This window comes from Cajanus cajan, chromosome 1 (assembly GCF_000230855.2).
Source record: "Cajanus cajan strain Asha chromosome 1, NIPB_CcT2T_4, whole genome shotgun sequence".
Taxonomy (NCBI): domain Eukaryota; kingdom Viridiplantae; phylum Streptophyta; class Magnoliopsida; order Fabales; family Fabaceae; genus Cajanus; species Cajanus cajan.
The window spans coordinates 30,343,718-30,364,194 of NC_138517.1; the positions used below are offsets into that span (position 1 = coordinate 30,343,718).

The 20,477-nt window shown below is 29.1% G+C and overlaps 1 protein-coding gene and 1 pseudogene across 2 annotated transcripts; one reads left to right on the forward strand and one right to left on the reverse strand.

The window, feature by feature from the left end:
• The first annotated feature begins 3,112 nt into the window (after positions 1 to 3,112).
• On the forward strand, positions 3,113 to 10,665 carry STIPL1 (GC-rich sequence DNA-binding factor-like protein with Tuftelin interacting domain-containing protein). Of its 2 annotated transcripts, XR_003804543.2 has the most exons (4): positions 3,113 to 3,363; positions 4,135 to 6,805; positions 9,722 to 9,776; positions 10,373 to 10,665. XR_003804543.2 is itself a non-coding variant. In XM_029272386.2 (3 exons), exon 2 carries the CDS (start codon positions 4,153 to 4,155, stop codon positions 6,763 to 6,765), a length of 2,613 nt encoding a protein of 870 aa, XP_029128219.1. In that variant the 5' UTR covers positions 3,113 to 3,363; positions 4,135 to 4,152; the 3' UTR covers positions 6,766 to 6,805; positions 9,722 to 9,924. The 2 variants fall into 2 exon arrangements, 1 of the variants encoding a protein (XP_029128219.1); XM_029272386.2 differs by lacking the exon at positions 10,373 to 10,665 and having other exon boundaries at positions 9,722 to 9,924.
• A 2,381-nt stretch (positions 10,666 to 13,046) lies between these two features.
• On the reverse strand, positions 13,047 to 20,155 carry LOC109803744 (alpha-(1,4)-fucosyltransferase pseudogene; annotated as a pseudogene).
• Between the last annotated feature and the right edge of the window lie 322 nt (positions 20,156 to 20,477).

A 20,477-nucleotide genomic window follows, 5' to 3' on the forward strand; every position in this document is an offset into this window, starting at 1 on the left:
TTAAAATAAAATATTAATAAATAAAAATAAGGTTATTCTAAAATATAAATAAATTATCAATTTTTATATATTGAATACGAACTTCTATGATTTTTTTGAAGAGAGAATTTTTAGAATTTTTTTTAACTTCTTGTCTAATTTAGTTTTTATTTATCATAATCGTTTATGAATTAAATTTTAGTATTTTAAAATAAGTTATTGATAAAGAAAAAATATTTTACTACAATATAAATTATTTATCAAAATCTAAAAAATATATATATATATATATATATATATATATATATTTCAAAATATCCATTTATTCTAATTTTAAACATGACTTATATATCAAATATAATATTTATTTGTATATATAATTATTTATAAATTTTAATTATATATAATAAATATTTAACTTGTGTATTGCACAAACTAAAATACTAATTAACTCTTATATATAAAACACAAACGATATGATAATGCTTTTAGAAATTTTTTTCAATAAAAGTGATCTTAGAAATTCTTTCAACTTTAAATCTAATTTGATTTTTATTTATCATAATTATTTATGATTTAAAATTTAATAATTTTTAAATAAATTATCAATACATAAAGATAATTTTGTGCTACAATATAAATAATTTATATATTTAAAAATATCTACTTATTTAAAATTTAAATATAACTTATACATTAAGCATATTATTTATTTATCTATAACAATATATAACATATATGTGGAATTTTGATTTTTCATTTTTCAATAGCCAATTTTACCTTTTGATATCATAGTTATCTTTTCTAATTAATATGTTTATTTAATTCAAAATAATCTTAATTTAAATTTAAATTTTCTTTGTCGATATTCTATCATTGTAAACCAATCACAATTATTACTATCTAATTATAAATGATTATTTTTTTAATCTTAACATTCTATTTTGATTATTTATCATTTATTTTCTACTTTATTTTTAGTTATTTATCATTTATATTCTATTTTGATTATTTTATATTTTATTTTTTATTTAAATAAAATATACAAATGTACGAAATACTTTGACTTAACTGATATATATAGTTTATTTAGTTATATATAATAAATATTCAACATATGCATCATAAATTAAAATACTAGTTATCAATAAATAAAAATAATATTATGTTATGATAAAAATTATTATCATACATTTAAAATATAATTTATATATTGTTCTTAGAAATATATAATTTATATGTTTAAAAAACTAGTTATATATATTTCAAAAGTATATTTTTTTTTATTTGAAAAATACTTTTCAAAAAAGATATTTAAAAAAATAAAACTTTATTTTTAATTAATAAATGGGTAAAAAGAAAATCCTTTATTGAGTTTTTTGTTGGTACCTCAGCTTCTTGTCTAGGCCTAAATATAAATTTGAAGTTTGCTGATGACTTTTTCATAATGTTTTTTTTAAAATATGTTTTTTAGTTTTTATAAAATATAATGTTTTTGTTTTTATTTCTTTTATTTTTATTTTCATTTTTGTCTTTCATAATTATTTTTTTTATTTTCATCCTTCACATTAGATTGACTGTTAAATATAAAAAGAGTAAAAAAAAAAATGAAACCAAAATAAAAAATAAAAAATAGGATATTTTTTCTTTTAGTCTTTTTAATATATATTTTTTTTTATTTTCATCTCATAATTTTTTTCTATTTCATTTTTGTCCTTCCCATCAAATTGATTGTTAAATCTATAAGCAAAAAGTAAAAAAAAATTATAGCAACCAAAATAGAAAAAAAAGAAAATGCTTGGAACCAAAATATAAAAAAATCAAAAGAAAAACAATTAAATTTGAGAGAAGCAAAACTTAAACAACAAATCTTTAAGAGGACTAAAATAAAATAGCTAAAATTAATAGATTAAAATGAAATCAATCTTATTTTCTGGGACTATATATTTATTTGTGTAAAATTTATCACATTTAAACTTTTATATAAATAAATACACTAATATTGAATAAAAGAAATAACTATGACTAATACATTTGGGGAATAAAAAAGGAGCTATTAAAATTAAACATATAATTATATAAAAATCATATAATGACACAATCGCTTTTACAAATGTATAAAAAGTAAATATAACAAATAAGTAGTAAAATAAACAACTAAACATAAAATAAAGTGGAGATAAAAAAGTGCATCATAACATTTAAGCATGAAATAATAAAAAAATTAAGACAATATAAACAAAATAGCATTAATATCTTTTTTACATAACACAATATCTCTTATAGATTATATTAAGAAAAACATATTTTATTATTTTATGCCAATATAACATATGTTACTAATTATTATGACACTTTATCATATGATTTACATATATTTTTAGTTCATTAAATTTAAAATAAATTTATTTTTGATAGTTTAAATTAAAACTATTATTTTTAATTTTATGATGTTCAAAGATTTTGTTTTATTCCTCAAACCACCAATAATATAGGCAAAAATGATAAATTAGAACAATTATGTAGTATCAACTAATTTTAATATAATATTTTTACTAATAAAACACTAATACGTAGATTTTATGTGATAATATTTGATAGTTTTTCTAATAAAATCTAAATATAAGAACTAAAATAAAATTATTAGAAATTATAAAGATTAAAAAAATAAAATTTAAATTTAAAGGACTAAAAATAAATTTATCATAAATTTAAATAACTATAAATATATTTAAACCTTAATTTAAAATACAAGTTTAATCTCTTTAAAATAAAATTATTTTTATTTTAACCTTCTTAATTTTAATTTTCATAATTTTAGTTATTTTCATTTCAATTCTGTCAAATTTTAATTATTTTCTATTTTATTTCTTATAAATTTTTTATTTTTTTATTTTAGTCACTACAATTTTTGATTTTCTTATCATTTAATTTAACGATCAATCTAATGATAAAATTAAAATGAAGATTTATTAAAAAAAATGAATTTTTTTAAAAATTAAAATCAAAATATTTTATTTTATAGGTAGTAAGTAAAGTGTTGTTTAAGCTAATTTTTTTTTTCTTTCAATATTATATTATATTATATTTTTTATTTTTATACCATGGCCTCATTTGTGAGCATTGAAGAATAGCTCTAATTCTTTTGTTAAAAAAAAAAGCAAAAGAACTCTAATTCTTTTCTCCACAAAAACTCAAACTTCGCTCTCTATTTGATTCAACCAAAACCTAACTCATTTTGAGAATCTTGGGACAAACCCTAATTCCTTTTGCGAAGAACTTGTTCGTTCAATCGGTTGTTAAAAATCTCATTATTGCTCTTTGAACTCAGTCTGGGGTTTCTGCTTCTGCGTCAATTTCTATCTTCTTCTGCCATTTCTCAAGGTAAGCCCTAAACCCAATCTAGTTCATGTTGATAGGAGACGTATGAAATTTTTATTAGTGTGACTTAGAAGTAATTTTTTCTGTGCGTATATTGTGTGTATAATATTTTTTTTCTCTTACACTACGGATATTAACATTGTCCATGGTTTGTGTGAATTGCTGAACCTTCATGTGGAATTCAACATGCTGTGAATTGAACTCAATGTGATTTACATGAAAACTCAAAACAGTTTGATTCCCATCTATCTCTGGTTCTTCTTATCTTTGCTTATTTGTGTTTTGTTGATTATTATGTGCGAATGATTTAGCTTGTTGTAAGAATGAAGTTTTGTTCTATTCTAAACCATTAATTAAAAAGTTGATGACTGATATAAGTGACTTCGATCTTGTTAGATAACTTTGGGAGTCACAGTCTCAAATGTAACGAATTGAAAGTTGCTTTTGAGCAAAACTTGTTTGTTGTATTTACACAAGGCTAGATACAATTTCATGTTCGATTGAGCTTCACGATCATTGGTTATCAGACATCTCATCTTCTCCGTCTGTGTCCCCACTCTGCTTAGATTTCATTACACTTCCTTTTCAATTTTTCATTAATCGTGTTGTCCAGTTTTTAACTGAGGCTCCTCTTTAATTTTTTCCCCATACTTTTTAGATTTTGTGTGCAACAAGTTCAGGGTTCTTTTGCAAAAGAAAATCTGGAACAGGGAAATGTACTGTGTAATTTGTTTAGGTTGTAAATTTACACTTTTCTTTTTTGTTTAATTATAGGTTTATCTGTCCTAAAAAATGGACGAGGATCAAGAGATGGAGAGATTTGGAATGGACAATGATTATGAGGGTGGTCAATGGATCGGTGGCGAGTTTTACTATAAGAAACGTAAAGAAAAGCGCACGCAGACCAAAGATGATGTTCTTTATGGAGTTTTTGCAGATTCTGACGACAACGAAGATGATGATTATTCGAGTAGAAAACGGAGAAGGGATCGCGATTTTTCGAAGAAGCCTGACCTCACCAAGCCTGTGAATTTTGTGTCTACAGGCATTTTTATGCCTAATCAGGAAATTGATAATAAGTCCAAAGAGCTGGATGAGAAAGATGGTTATGTTAGTGAGGATAGGCCGGGATTAGGTTTAGGCTTTGGTATGGGGTCTGCTACCACTTCTGGGTCTGGTTTAGGCTTTAATTCTAGTAATTCTGCAAAAGGTTCTGTAAGAAATGATGATTCTGATGAGAATGATGATAATACTTTCTTGCCTACAGCGTTTGGGAAGAAGATTAAGGAGGGGGCAATGAGAAGGGAAAAGGAAAGGGAGAGGGAGAGGTTGGAGAAGAAGAGGGGGAAGCATCAGAGTTTAGGTCAAGATGGGTCTGGTGATGTTGGGAAATTTGAGAAGCATACAAAAGGGATAGGGATGAAGCTGTTGGAGAAGATGGGTTATAAAGGAGGTGGGCTCGGGAAGAATGAGCAAGGTATTCTGGCTCCTATTGAGGCGAAATTGAGGGCCAAGAATTCTGGTATTGGGTTTAATGAGTCTAAGGAGACTATGCCGTTGCCTGCTTTGCAGCAAGAGAAGAAGAGTGTGCCTGAAGTCACCCAACCCGCGGTTGGCAGAACAAAAGAGAGGTCTTGGTCAAAACAAGCAAGATTGAAAAAGAAAAAAGATGAAGAGTATATAACTGCTGAGGAGTTGTTGGCGAGCAAGCAAGAACAAGAGTTGGAGGTTGTTCAGAAGGTTTATGATATGAGGGGGCCACAAGTTCGAGTTTTAACAAATTTGTCTGATTTGAATGCTGAGGAGAAAGCAAAAGAAAATGATGTCCCCATGCCGGAACTTCAGCATAACATAGCATTAATAGTTCGGTTGGCAGAGACTGACATCCAAGAGATTGATAGAGATTTGAGGAGAGAGAGGGAGACAGCACTTAGCTTGAAAAAGGAAAAAGAGAAGTTAGAAACTGAGGCAGCATTTCAAAAGCAGCAGCTGGATAATTTGGAGGAAATAATGAGTTTGTTAGACCATGTTGGAGAAGAGAACACTTTGGGAACGTTAACATTGGATTCCCTTGCTCGGTGCTTCGGTGACTTACGCAAAAGATATGCTGATAACTACAAGTTGTGTAACTTGTCATGCATTGCTTGCTCATATGCTCTGCCTCTGTTTATCAGAGTTTTCCAAGGATGGGATCCTCTTCGAAATCCATCTCATGGGTTGGAGTTGGTATCGCAGTGGAAGGAACTACTTCAAGGAGAAGATTCTTTTGATATATGGGATGTATCATCACCTTATACTCTGTTGGTTTCAGAGGTTGTATTGCCAGCTGTTAGAATATCTGGCATCAATACCTGGCAGGCACGGGATCCTGAGCCAATGTTATGGTTTCTGGAATCCTGGGAAAAGTTGCTTCCTTCTTCAGTCCTTGCTACCGTATTAGACAATATAATCATGCCAAAATTATCAAGTGCTGTAGATACTTGGGAGCCACATCGTGAGACTATTCCTATTCACACTTGGGTGCATCCATGGTTACCACTGCTGGGACACAAGTTGGAGGGTATTTACCAGGTGATTCGATTTAAATTGAGCACTGTTCTTGGTGCCTGGCACCCAAGTGATGGTTCTGCTTATGCTATATTGTCTCCATGGAAGACTGTATTTGATTCTGCAAGTTGGGAACAGCTTATGCTTCGTTTTATTGTACCAAAGTTGCAGCTTGTCTTGCAAGAGTTCCAAGTGAACCCAGCAAATCAGAATCTTGATCAGTTTTATTGGGTAATGAACTGGGCTTCTGCTATTCCTATTCATCTTATGGTTGATATGATGGAGAAATTCTTCTTTGCCAAATGGCTTCAGGTTTTGTATCATTGGTTGTGCTCAAGTCCTAACTTTGAAGAAGTTACAAAATGGTATTTGGGGTGGAAAGAACTCATTCCAAAGGAACTTTTGGCAAATGAAAGTATCAGATACCAGCTTAATCGTGGTCTTGATATGATGAACCAGGCTGTTGAAGGTATGGAGGTTGTCCAACCTGGTTTAAAGGAGAATATAAGTTATCTTAGGGTACTTGAGCAAAGACAATTTGAGGCTCAACAAAAAGCAGCAGCATATGCCCAACAGCAAGCTGCTGCAAGCTTGGGCGGTACGGCCAATGTTGATGGTGTGCACGAATTGAGCTTGAAAGAAGTCATTGAAGCCCATGCTCAGCAACATGGTTTGCTATTCAAGCTTAAACCTGGGAGAATGCACAATGGTCATCAAATATATGGGTTTGGTAATGTCAGCATAATAATAGACTCTCTAAATCAAAAAGTATATGCCCAAAATGAAGACACATGGTCTTTGGAATCTCTTCAAGGCTTGCTAGAGTTGCATAATAAATCCCTTACCAAAAGACGCTGAATTCTGCATTGCCAATGTGAAGTAACATCTCAATTCTCAGGTACTCTATAGATTTCATGTACGAGTTGTATTCTCTCAATTACTATTATAGGCTTGGGATGTTGTGGTTTTCCTGTGTTTTATTTTGTGCAACTTTATGTTTGATCATTAGCAGAATAGATAGACCTAGATTGATAGACAAAGATGTGGACTTGTGCCGTACTTTGTTTTTGTTTGTATATTCTTGCTTTTAATTTGTTAATCAGGCAATGATTTCCATCTTATTCGGTTCCCCTTTTTATGGTTTCTATAATTAATCTCTTGGCATATATAGTTAATTTCCACATCTTATTCGGTTCCCCTTTTTACAGTTTCTATAATTGTGGCATATATAGTTAGTTTCCAGAAAATTCCTAGAATTTTAGAATGGCATGTGGACATATAACCTAGTTAGATCTATGGGTGTCTTTAAATATTTTATTTTCTAAAAAGTACAGCTCAACTGGGTGACAGGAGTGGGGCTCAAAGGGGCTAACATGTTAGACCCTATACTGACCCATCTTCCTTGACCAGTATGTTTAGTGGCTAACATTTGTGAAGACCCAAATTTTATTTAAGAAAACTAAATTTATAATAAAGTAATTTTGTGTTTAAGGTTATCATATTAGTTATAACACGAGTGGCAAATATGAATACTAGGGAAAATGTGAACTCGCAGCTTTAAAATAGTAACTTGATTTATTTTCAAAATTGGTGTTGTGGTTACTTTCTTTAAACAAAAGTTTCCAAACTGTTCTTCATCTTTTTCCTTTCACTTTATAATTTAGTTGTCTAAAGATTTTACAACTATGTTCAAGGAATGACTGTCTTTTTGAGAATGACGCCACAGCTTTAGGAGAAACCAATCTAGAGGATGAAAAACAGCCGGTACCATGTTTCTTTGTTAGATGTTTCACTTTTTCTTCAGTGAATTGTATGAAAATGAAACCTTACCTAATGAAAATGAAATTGAGTATGATTAAGACCGATTATACCCTTCTGTCAGAGTGAAAATGAAACAATATATTCATGGAATAGAAATGAATATTGACTAAGTTCCAATTTACACTTCTATCTCTATGTATTAATTTATGGCTTGGTTCATATAGAGGTTAATCTTTTATCAGCTTCTGGTGTTCTTTTTTCCATTCAATACCTTATACAGTAGAAACTCTTTAAATTAATAATGTCAGGACCGGAGAAATTTATTAATTTAGAGAGTTATTAATTTATCGATAAATTAATAATTATTAATTTAAAGAGTTTTTAAGTAATTATACTGTACATACCAAACAAAAAGGCAAATTAGTCTATGCTTCTTAGAATTACGTTGCAGCGAACCTTGGGACTCAACGTAAATTAGTAACTTTTGAAGTACATATGCATTGAAAATCAATACGTAATGACTTTTGAAGTACATATGCATTGGAAATCAATAATGACTTTTGAAGTACTGTACAGTAAATGTAAACAAGAGGAACAAATGTGTTCAATGTATTCTTAAGCAAGTTTGGCATATAAGAAAAGTTAGAGATGAGCTCCAAATAGACTTGAATTTTAAAGGAAAACAGACAACTATTGAATCATATTTCAATAGAGTGTAATATATTTTCAGTTTCTATGAATTATTAATTTATGATTTTCTTGGGACCGAAAATTATAAAGGGATCTCCCGAAAAATTATTATCTTATTATTTTATCGAGTTTTTCAATTTTTTACATTGGCCCAAGTCGGGACCGGACAAATTTATTATTTTAGAGAGTTTATTAATTTACCGAGTATTAATTTAAAGAGTTTCTACTGTATATAATGTTATTATTTACAAATTCAAATACTTAGACTACCAATCATGTTCAAGCTATTCATCATCCACTTCATTTAATATGTTGAGATAAATATTTCCTAACCCCTCCAACCCCCCATGCAAGGAGAAAAAAAGCTTGAGTGTATTATTTGTATAGTATGTCGACTATAATATAGAATTGATAGAGTTTGTTAGTACAATTAGCCTCTTCAAGGGATAACAGTGTGAGTTGTACATGTTCCCTACCTTTTTAAACTTTTGGCATTTCTGTGTTTCGAATGATATTATGATGATTTTAAGCACTAAAAAAAGCTTGAGTGTAGCATTTGTAGAGTATGTCGACTATAATCTAGAATTGATAGAGTTTGTTAGTACAATTAGCCTCTTCAAGGGATAACAGTGGTTTTCACATGAGTTGTACAAGTTCCCTACCTTTTTAAACTTTTGACATTTCTGTGTTTCGAATGATATTATGATGATTTTAAGCACTAAACTGAATTTATATAAATTGTTCCTCTTAAACATTTATCAGTAAAACTTTTTTTTTCCCGGATATTCAAGACCACCACAATGTTTCTATCAATTTTCAGCTAACTAGAATCATTATTTTAAAGAAGACATGATATGTCTCAATCATTTATTATTAGTGTGTTCCTATCATAGCTCAGGTATTCTCATGGCAACATGGAATGCTTGAGGCTTTTCAGACCTCTGGCTTCCTCAGAATTGCTGCTAAGTGGTACCAGTTGTGTTTTTACTGAGACAAGTGTAGAGAGAAGGACACATAATCATATTTGACGTAGAAAATATAATTGAGTTTTTATTGTCAATTGCTTCGAGCCTTCAACTGAAAATCAAATGGCTACAATGTTCAGTTTGGCATGTGGTTTAATTATTTCAATTTTCAGGTACTAGGTTCTGCACAGCATTTTTAGAAGTGCTCCATTCTATGTATTTTTATATGGAAACATGTTAAATTTTTCTGTGCTTTATAAGTTGATTCTAATTTTTGGGCATCAGGTTCTTGAGAATAAGAAATGCACTACCCAATTACTTTGTAGCAGTTGCATTACTGTCACTCTTTTAAACGCATTTCAAATTATAATCTCATTTTTATGTATAATTGTTCTCAGGCTCGATGAAGTTTTGCAATGAAACATGTACTGAAGAGGATGTCATTGATAAAAGGTATTGAGAGGAGGTCTATCCTATTTTGTACTTCTTATTTTTACCTTTCCATTTGAAGTACGCAAGCCCTGAAATACTCCGGAATCATGTATGGCTTTGCCTGCACTGCTTTGTTAAAATCCCAATGAATAATTTGCATCAGCTCATACACGAACTAGGACTGATCTTTTACTCTAAAATTATCTCATTTGTGTTAATTAACGGAGAAATTTTTTAACCCTTAACAAGAAGACCTGATGCATACATGAAATGCCCTTAATTTTTGTCTTCTCTCTATACAAGAAGTTATCATGCTTCCGGTAGGAAGTTCTTTTTGTTTTGTTTTGTTTTTTTTTTTTTTTTTCGTGGGATGTAATTTTGATGACCAAACATTATTTTAACATTGCGAGATCCTAGAAGCATCAGGTTGACTTCTCATATTTCAGGATTGACCTGACAATCACTGGGTCAAACAAATTGGTTGACAGTTGTTTTTTGTTTATTATTACTATAGCATTTATTTTTTTACAAAATCCCTTTTGAGCTATTTTAATTTTAAATCACGTTTGTGTTTATCAGTCCGAGGTTTTGATATGGGATTTATGCACAATGTGCAGGTTGTTGTTGGGGATGTTTTATACGTTGAGACTATGAAGAGGATGGGCCAAAATGATTGTTTTGCCACAGAGTTTTTGCAATTCATGCAATGATTCCGATTCTAGATGGATCAATTCAATAGCAGATTAGCATTGTTGCTTTATCGTTAGGATGAATAACTTTTTGTCAATCAATTATTACCTGTTTTATTGGTTGACTTATAGGGTAGAATGTACAGTGCTGCCAATTTGCTATTTACATGATACAAATCGGTACTTGCAGAGGTTATTAGCAGACTTTTTCTATTGAAAAACCTTGCCTCCGTTTTCTTGACCAAGGCCCTACACACTACAAATTTAGATAAACTATTTCCGAAGTACTTATTACAGAAAAACTTGGTTTCGATTTCTTAAACAAGGTTTTACATATTTGTTTTAGAGAGGTGATTTAGTAAGGAATAGAGAAAAAAGAGAATGATTACCAACGAATTAAAAATAATGTGTTTGAAGGAGAGAATTTAAGTGGATTTGAGAGGATATTGCAGTGAGGTCTATATGGATTTAATTCAACTCTTTTATAAGTGGATTTGTATAGAATTTTTTAACAAAAAAATGTTTGGGCAAAGATTATTTTACACTACTGTCTAAACAAGCATTTTAAAAAAGTTAGTAAAGAGTAAAAATGCAATTGTCTAAATAATTTATTAATTTTAATTATATAATATAATTTTAAAATATCAATTTTGTTTTATTTTTCACTTAATTCTATTTTATCAAATAATTATAAATTTCATTTTATTTCACTGATTTTTATTCATTTCTTGTCAAAATAATTCTTATCTATTTACTTTCATTTCTTTCAATTTCTCTCCTTTTCCGAAACAAAGTATAAAGTAAATAGTGGTGTTGGATTCTAAAGATTTTGTTGTCTGGAGTCTACTAACTATTTTTATTTTACGGGTACAAATTAATAATATATATATATATATATATATATATATATATATATATATATATATATATATATATATATATATATCGAATGGGTCTGTGCTTTTCACGTCATTCCATTTTATGTAGGTTGTATTCAACTCATTCTCGACTGCTTTTAAACTTATGTTTATTTCGGGGGATTTCTGAAAATTTCTTTTAAAATCCGAAACATTATTGCCTATTTGTGGTTATATAGCAATATTTTTTTTTTCAATCAAAAGAATATTTGCAGTTATATATAATTTGCAAATAGTTTCTAACATCTTTAAAATAAGTACTTAGTTTCAATTATTCTTCTTAGAATATCAAATTATTAGAATAAAGGTAATGTGATACTCTTTACTTTTTATTATTAAGTTATTCTATAAAATTATATTTACATTATTTAATATTCCTGTAATAATAATAATAAATTAAATGATGAAAATATCATAAAATCACATCAACTATAAACTACACTCTCTCCCAGCACATGGAGACAAACTTCTGATTCTTAAGTGTAACATTGTAGCATCTATTTCTATGATCAGACTTCTACTAACAAGATAACTCTGGAGTCTCCTAAGTGGACAAAACTAAAAATCAAGACATACTCAATTTATAGTATAACTAGAGAAATGAATCATGTTGAATCATCAACTCTAACGTTAACGTTTCCCTTTATTATGTAACTTACTAGTTTTAACCTTTTTTTTTCTTCTTCTTATTACATGAACTATTTGGTATCTTTTTCGTTTTTACCAACCAATAATATTACTTGGCTCTTAGCCATATTGTAAGGGACATCATAAAAATCCATATCCTAAGTATATGACATTACTCACTTTACAAAGAAGACAAGATTAAGGTGTAGGATAATAACAAAAGTAAGAGAAAAGAGAAAATGAGTAGAAAATTGGTAAAATTTTAAGGTGTTTGAATTGAAAGAAGAGAGAAGTACAAGAAAAGAGTTTTTTCTCCATTAATTTGGTTGGATAGAAAAAACAAAGAGAAAAAAAAAAGAATTTTCTTACATATATAATAATAATTTTTTTGGAAAGTAGATAAAAAATAACGAGATTAAAATTATAATTTTAATTGGATTCACATTTTTATATCTCAATTATCTATATTCTTTTCACTTAAGAGATTTTATTTCGAGGTGAGATTCAAACCTTTCTTCCATCTCTCTTCTCTACTTTAATAAATCAAAGGTAAAGTTATCTTTTCTTTGCAATTTCTTCTCAACTTTTACTTAAGCAAGGGGTAAAATAAGTTTGCAGAACAAATATTAGCATCGATGATTTAGGAAGGCTTAAAGTCTAGTTTGTAGATGGTAGAAAATCTCATGCTAAATTGTCATTAACTAAATTTAGTCTATTATTACTATTGCAACGCGCCTATCACTAAACATTCTACACGCATCAAGGCACTTTTGCTGAATAATACCAGAGACGATTATAATACATTTTATTTTATCATCTTTTATTGTCGTGTACTCAAATAAGATATATTAACTTTTTCTTTTTCGTCTAATCATATTTTATTTTTTCATCCAAATTTGGTGCTTTAAATGATCATGACTCTAGCGCAGTTGCCAAATGACGTTTTTAATTTGAACCACGAGGAGAGTTATATGTAAAGCATAAAGTGCATATCATATGAAAAGATTATTGTGATCGACAACAAAAGAGTTATTTATTTTACCCTCTTATAAGTTTTACCAAAAAATATAAATTATGAAAAATAGAAAAAAAGTTTACACGAAGGAAAATCAAACATATCCAAACATATTGATATATTTTTTTATTAACTAATCAACATATATCTCTTATCATGTATATAGTTCTTCTTCCTAGCTCCTACCACTACATAAAATAAAAAGCAACCTAGGCAACACCATTTCTTCCCCTTTTTTGCTAATAGCATGACATAACCTACAAGGTAAAGGTGTCGAGGCTCGGTGCTCTAGCTTGTGCATAGTTACTCAACACACCACATCTTCTCCATGCATGGAATTGTTCATAGGCTACTTGGGGCTTTCACATATATATGAAGCCAATTCCTCCATTGACTTGAATTTCACCCCTTCTATGATTGAATTAGGAGGGACAAAGTCCATGATATTTGGAGCACCAAAATAGATTGGAATTGTGCCAAGGTCCAATGCATAAAACAACTTTTCTGTAACATGACTCTCAGTCCAAGTGCTCTCAATTACAAGAACAAATTTGTAGTGAGACATCACACAATGTTAATGATCCCACCATTTGGTAGGTTTTGCAACATTATCTATGCATTGAGGATATAATTGTAGTGCCTTGTTTCTTCCTCCAACATTGTTTAGACATTAGCCAAGTGAATGTGAGGCAATAAGCTAAGGAGTTGGTAGGCAAGTTTGTTCCTTTGAGTTGTGCAAGGAGATGAAGACCGATACACAAGTGGGACCTTGAAATGATGAATGAAATTAATGTATCACAAACTTAAATGTTAATTCATACATAATGATCACACAAATACATAAACAAGTAAGTAACCAGAATCTTGTTAATTCATTTTTATAAAATTATTAGTATTCCATTTTAATCTCAAATTCAAGTCGGTAAATACTAACAATTATCCCCGTGACATTTATTATATAAGAAAATATTTAACAAAAGGGAAGTATCATGACATTCAAATTATGAAGTCATTCTATACACACCTTTTACATGTAATAAAAATATTTAATAATGTATTAACTTATTCTTAGCTATCAGTAAAAAAAAAATTCTTAACTATATATATATATATATATTAATGACATATATCTACATTTTCCGCGAACTCTAATGATCTACAAAAGTAATTTATTTAATCAATAATATGAAATTAATTTTTTAATATTTAACATATTGTTTATGTTGGCACATTTAAACATATAATCCATAAATTGGGACTATTAATTTTATAAATTTTAATAACTTTCAATTAATAAAAAATGTATTCAAAAGAAAGTGTAAAAAATTATGTTTTAGTATTTCTATTGTGTAATACTTCCTCTATATCAAAATAAACTAGATTTCTATATATAGATTAAAAACAATAATAAAAATATCACTTTTTATATAATTTTACTAAACTGACTTTATTCTCTTAATAAATGAATTACTTTTAATTGAGAATGTTGAATGATTTATGAAAAATTAAATTATAAAAAAAATAATATTACATTGAAAAGTGAGAACACTAATTATTTTGAAACATTTTTTAAATATTAAATTTACAATGAATTTGGGACGATGAAAACACTACTTAACCACAAGTTTTACTTTTCTTTATCTTTAAAATGGATTGAAGTCACTTGTCTCCAACCTCATTCTCATTTTCTACTCACCATGATGGGGTTATTTTTATGGTATTTGTCTGAGAGGATATTTTATGAGTGTTATTTTTATAATTTTATTACAAACATATTCCACAATGATGAGATATTGTCCGCTTTGGGCCTTAGCCCTCACGGTTTTGCTTTTGGTCATCACCCAAAAGGCCTCTCAATCATTGAAGTATGTTTGTATTATATAAGTTATTATTATTTGTCATATTTTATCGATGTGGAACTTGTTTGTATCCCAACAATCCTCCTCTCAAACAAGGGACCTAACCTTTCATGCAACGGAATCTGTCTTTATATAGCACATTATATTTTATGAGTTATTATGGGGGTTATATTGGTTGTCACCGAATCCAACCTGCGGCTCTAATACCACTGATGGGGTTATTTTATGGTATTTGTCTGAGAGGATATTTTATGAGTTATTTTTATAAGGTTATTACACAAATATACTCCACAATGATGAGATATTGTCCGCTTTGGGCCTTAGCCCTCACGGTTTTGCTTTTGGTCATCACCCAAAAGGTCTCTCTATCATTGAAGTATGTTTGTATTATATAAGTTATTATTATTTATCATATTTTATCGATGTAGAACTTGTTTGTATCCCAACACACCACACAATCAAATCACATCAATTCAATTATAAAAATTAGACTAAAAACTTATTTTGGTCCCTTATAATAATTGTTTGTTTCAATTTAGTCATACTTTTATTTTTGGTCTCAATTTGGTCTCAAATAAATTAATTGGTCTCAATTTGGTCCCTAATAAATTAATTGGTTTCAATTTGGGACTTCTGTCTAAATTATTTAAACGGAGTTAACTATGTGGCCACGTGGATGCCACGTAGATGCATATGTGGATGCCACGTGAATGCCAATTTTTTTTGAAAACACCTGGAACCAGAACGGCCCGTTCTGAAACCAGAACGGGCCGTTCTGGTTCTAGACTGCTAAGCATAAACGATCGATGATTATTGTTCACGGTTGTGAATCATGGAAGGAAAAAGACCCAAGATACAAAGTATTTCAAACACTGAATTTGGTAATATTGTCAATGAAAATTGATAACTTCAATTGCTAAACAGTTAGACTATACAATGTAAAATTAAGGACAATGCAATGTATCATTAAAACAGTTATTGTTTAATTGTTTTTTATTTTGTGGTAAAATTATCTTCATTTTTAATGAAGAAAAAATTTACTTACTTCAAGAGTAAGTCTTGATAGATTTATTCTATTTAATAATTAATGTTCTATATCAAATTTTTAAGAATTTAATTGTTAAATTAAAAAGTTTTTCATGTATAGATCAAATTTATAAAAAAATTTAAAAAATTAAAAATCATATGATACTTCGTTAAATTAATTCAAATTAACATATAAAATATTTTTGTTTTAAATGAATGTAAAAATTTAGAGGACACTAAAAGAAAATAAATTAATAATTTTATTATGTTTATCCTATTAATTTTTATCATTTTATTCTTTTAATTTTAAGTAAATTGCAAAAAATTATAAAGTGACACTTAAATATTTCTTCAGACAGAAAGAGAAAAAGAAAAAATTATTAGTCTATTTATAAGACAATTATATTTTATAAAAATATAATTTTAAAATTTTTACCATAAAAAAATATTTTTCAAAATTTTTATATTTTTTAATAAAATTAATAAAGAATTTCTATTCTCAGTCTTGGAACGGGCCGTTCTGGTTCCAGGTGTTTTTGCAAAAATTTGGCATCCACGTGGTATCAACGTATGCATCTACGTGGCATCCACGTGACCAACAGTTAACTCCGTTTAAATAATTTGGACGGAAGTACCAAATTGAAACCAATTAACTTATAAGGGACCAAATTGAGACAAAAAATAAAAGTGGAACTAAATTGAAACAAACAATTATTATAAGGGACAAAAATAGGTTTTTAGCCTAAAAATTATCTTATCTTCTCTTCAAGATTTGGAAATGGTTTAACCAATGTTATGAAAAATGAATCAAATTGTTTGATGTATTTGAAACCCAAAGATATATAATCGGTCTAGTCATGTCATTGTCTAATTAGAATATGAACATTTGTGACATTATCATATATAGAAGAAAATGATCCACTAATTTATTACTTTGATTGAGTTGATAATCATTTATCTAGTTATGATAACACCACTTTGACCTTTGTGTCCCATATTTTGCGGCTTTGCATTAATAACTTCATGCAATGTTTCTCACATTTTATGGTGTTGCATTAATGACTTATTGCACTTTATCATAAAACTCATTGCACTATCCTTACACACCATAAGATCCAACATTAATTTCAATATTAATTTCGTAGGGATTAGGGCTTTTAACCTTGAAAAAAGGAGGAAGGTTCCTTCACATTGAGAAGATAAAGATGGGGTGTAATGTGAAAACATTTTCAAAACACAAAGAGATAATGTTCTTTTTAATTGAGTTGGCCTATTGTGATAGGTGAGCCAAAGAAAAAGATAGAGTTCATGAACAAATGATTTCAACCCTTTTAAAATTAAATATTAAAAAAGAATTTTGCTTTCAATTTTTATGCAATCCTAATCAATGAAATTGGTACTCAAGAAGGGGAAAACAAATAGGAAGTAAAACATTCAAAGAATTAATGAGAAAAGGATCAAAATTCAAAAAGTTTTTGGTTAATTGGCTTAAAAAATATTATATTTTTCACTATAATTATTGAAATGTCACATTATTTTCACTTTGTTTCCTATTTTAAAACACTTGTTCAGAAAATAATTAAAAAAAAAATTTCTCAAATCAAACAATCAAATGTTACATTTATCAGTAAACTAACATTTTTTTTGTAATAAGTATACAAAACACAATGAGAATTTAATGCTATGTACTTTCTTCTTTTTGCAACATTTAATTTGGTATTTTAATTTTGAGAAGCAATCGATGATACAATTTAAAAATCACTTACATTGTTCTTACAGGTAGAAACATGGTAATTTCGATCATTATGGACTAAGGAATTGGCTTAGGTTGATTACAAATTATCTTTAACATGATAACTGATAATACATATTTTTGCATGACCTGATCGTTTTCTTTCAAGTTCAAGATCCATGTATACATGAAGTGGTTGTCCAGTGCTTTTTCGAATTCAAAAGAATAAGAAACAAGTCAACTCTTATAGTATATAATAATCCATTTTTTATATAAAAAAAAAGGACAAATAACATACGTACACACATAATATAAAGAGATTGACAACAAATTTATTTAACATAATTGTGGATTCTCAAAGTTCAACTAAATTTTATAATCACAAACAAATAACCCTTGCAAATCAAACATTTTTCAATCATTAGAATACATATACTAAGCATGAATGTTAATGGGAAGTTATTTTTTTTATCCATACGAATTGTATGTGGAAGAAACATAGTACGTATAGTGACAATAACATTTCTACATATAATTTCAGTTTACAACATCAAATATAAAACTGATGTTACTATTGTTACTCTAAAAAAGGATTTAGGTTATTAGAGCATGGAGAACGTGATATTGTATTTGTCTAAAATAGTAACATACTCATTTAAAATAAACAAGTTTTGAAGTATTTCCAAGAAAAAAACAAATTGATTATCTTTTCTGTATTACCATATATACATATAAACTCATGAATAGGTGCAAAGGGGAATATTGACTTGTGCCGATCTAGGAAAATTGAAAGCATATAAGACATGTAAGTGGAAATTCTTGTTTTTCAATTGCATTTGCTAAGTAAACTATCACTAGAAAAAAAATGTAATGTTACATTTAAAACTACACATATTATGTAATCTCTTTTTGCAAAAACACTACATATATCAAATAGTATAAAATAAGAATTATTAGCACTTTTTAGTATTAAATAAATTATACAAATTATATTCTATTTAATGCATATAGATCCATATTTGTTAGGCCAACCATGGTTATAGTACCATGACTGATGGAAGAGCATGGACCAAGGGTCCAACCACTAGAGCAATAGCCAAGAGATTACTTGAAGACTTGATTGCTTCAGAGTTTAGTGGGCTCAATGAACTTGGTGGGCCTAGGGTGCTCCTCACTTGGGCTTTACTTGTTTGACACCATGTTTTATTGCATATTCATAGAATAGGGATTTATTTTGTTTTGGTCTTGTATTTTTGACCATAGATTAGGGTTTGTGAACTTTGGGCTTGTAATTGGGCTTCATGGGCCTTTGGGCTTTTGACACCCAATATTGGGCTCATTTTCTTTCTTGTAATTTTTCCTATTCATTGTATTTCATTGACCATTGTATTTAGGTCATTAGTTTAAGATTTAAGGAGGAATACTTGATTAAGAGGATTAGGCAAAATTAGGTTTAATTTAGCTTGCATTTAAGTTGCATTTTGAGTCACATGGATGGCGCCACCTTGGCTGAACATGTGTGACTCAAATTCAACCCTAAATGCACATTAAATCAAACCTGAATACACTTAGCACCCATGGGATCTGGTGTTACACATGTGTGTTAAGATTTGAATTCAAATTCAAATTTGAATTCAAATCTTGGCGCCACATGTGAAGCCTCCACATTGGCGCCAAGTGTCTCCTATTTCCGGTTTTATAAAAGGTTCCCTCCTAACACCTTGTAATCACTTTTGAATATATGAAATTTCTGAACATTCTTCAGCCAAATTTCTACAAGAGTCACCGTGAGAGAGTGCCTTCAAAACCCTAGGAAATTCCCTTAGTTTCCTACCTTTGAAGTGAGCATTCCTTTGAGCCTTCAAGCTAGGATACTTCCTTCTCTAGCCTAGGCTTTCTTGCTTCGTGTTCTTCAATCAAACAAGCTCCATCTATTCAGTTTTTAAGTCTCCAAGAAGAGGATCCTACGCTTGGTGAAGTCAAGGAGTAGTTCATCCATCACTTCTCCTAGCTTCTCCATCAATGATCGATATTAGTTTCTAATCCAATGAACCAGAAGCACATGTGGCAAAACCAAAATAAAAATATAAGATCCACAAATAATTCTCTAAATAATAAAAATATATATAAAAAACAAGCTACTAAAATTTATCATGCACAAAACATATAACAAAAGACTAAATATGAACATCATAACCCGAACAAACTAATACTTGTGTTGGAGGCTTAGTCGTTTCGAACAAGATTGCATTAGGGTTGTCAACAAAAATTGGTGATTTTGTCCACAAGCAACTCAATCCACATGGGCAAGAATACATTATTTAAATCATCAGGAATCCATGTCCACCTTTTCACTAAGAAGCTCACATGTTTCATTTTCATCACTTCACATTCCAATTGGCCACCAATTTGATCTTGCAAAATGGTAGGAAAACTATTTGAACCACCTTTTCTTTGGTTAATTATTGTCTCATTCTTGAATCGAGCACATAACGCTTGAGAGTCCCACTTTTTGAATGCACCAACCACATCCATCAAGACCTTTGATGAATTTGAATTGTGTTTGATGGGTTGGGTTAATAATTGTGAGAATAAAAAAAAGAGATGGGAACTCTATGATCCCAGATATGAAAAGGATCAAGACAATGAAGCATGAAGTGTTTACCAAGGCTATGAAATTACTAAGACATAGTGGTGGGGTTGGGAACGATGGACAATCGGGGAATCCCATGAGTGCAAACAATGAGTGATAATAGGGAAACAAAAATATGGAAATAGTGAGAACTTAGAAAGTTAAATAACATGGAGAATGTCATAAATTTTTCAATGCAATAATGATAGTTCCACAACTTCAATT

What these genes read in the sequence shown, in the direction of transcription:
- STIPL1 (XM_029272386.2), top strand. Translation starts at nt 4,153, where the DNA reads ATGGACGAGGATCAAGAGATGGAGAGATTTGGAATGGACAATGATTAT.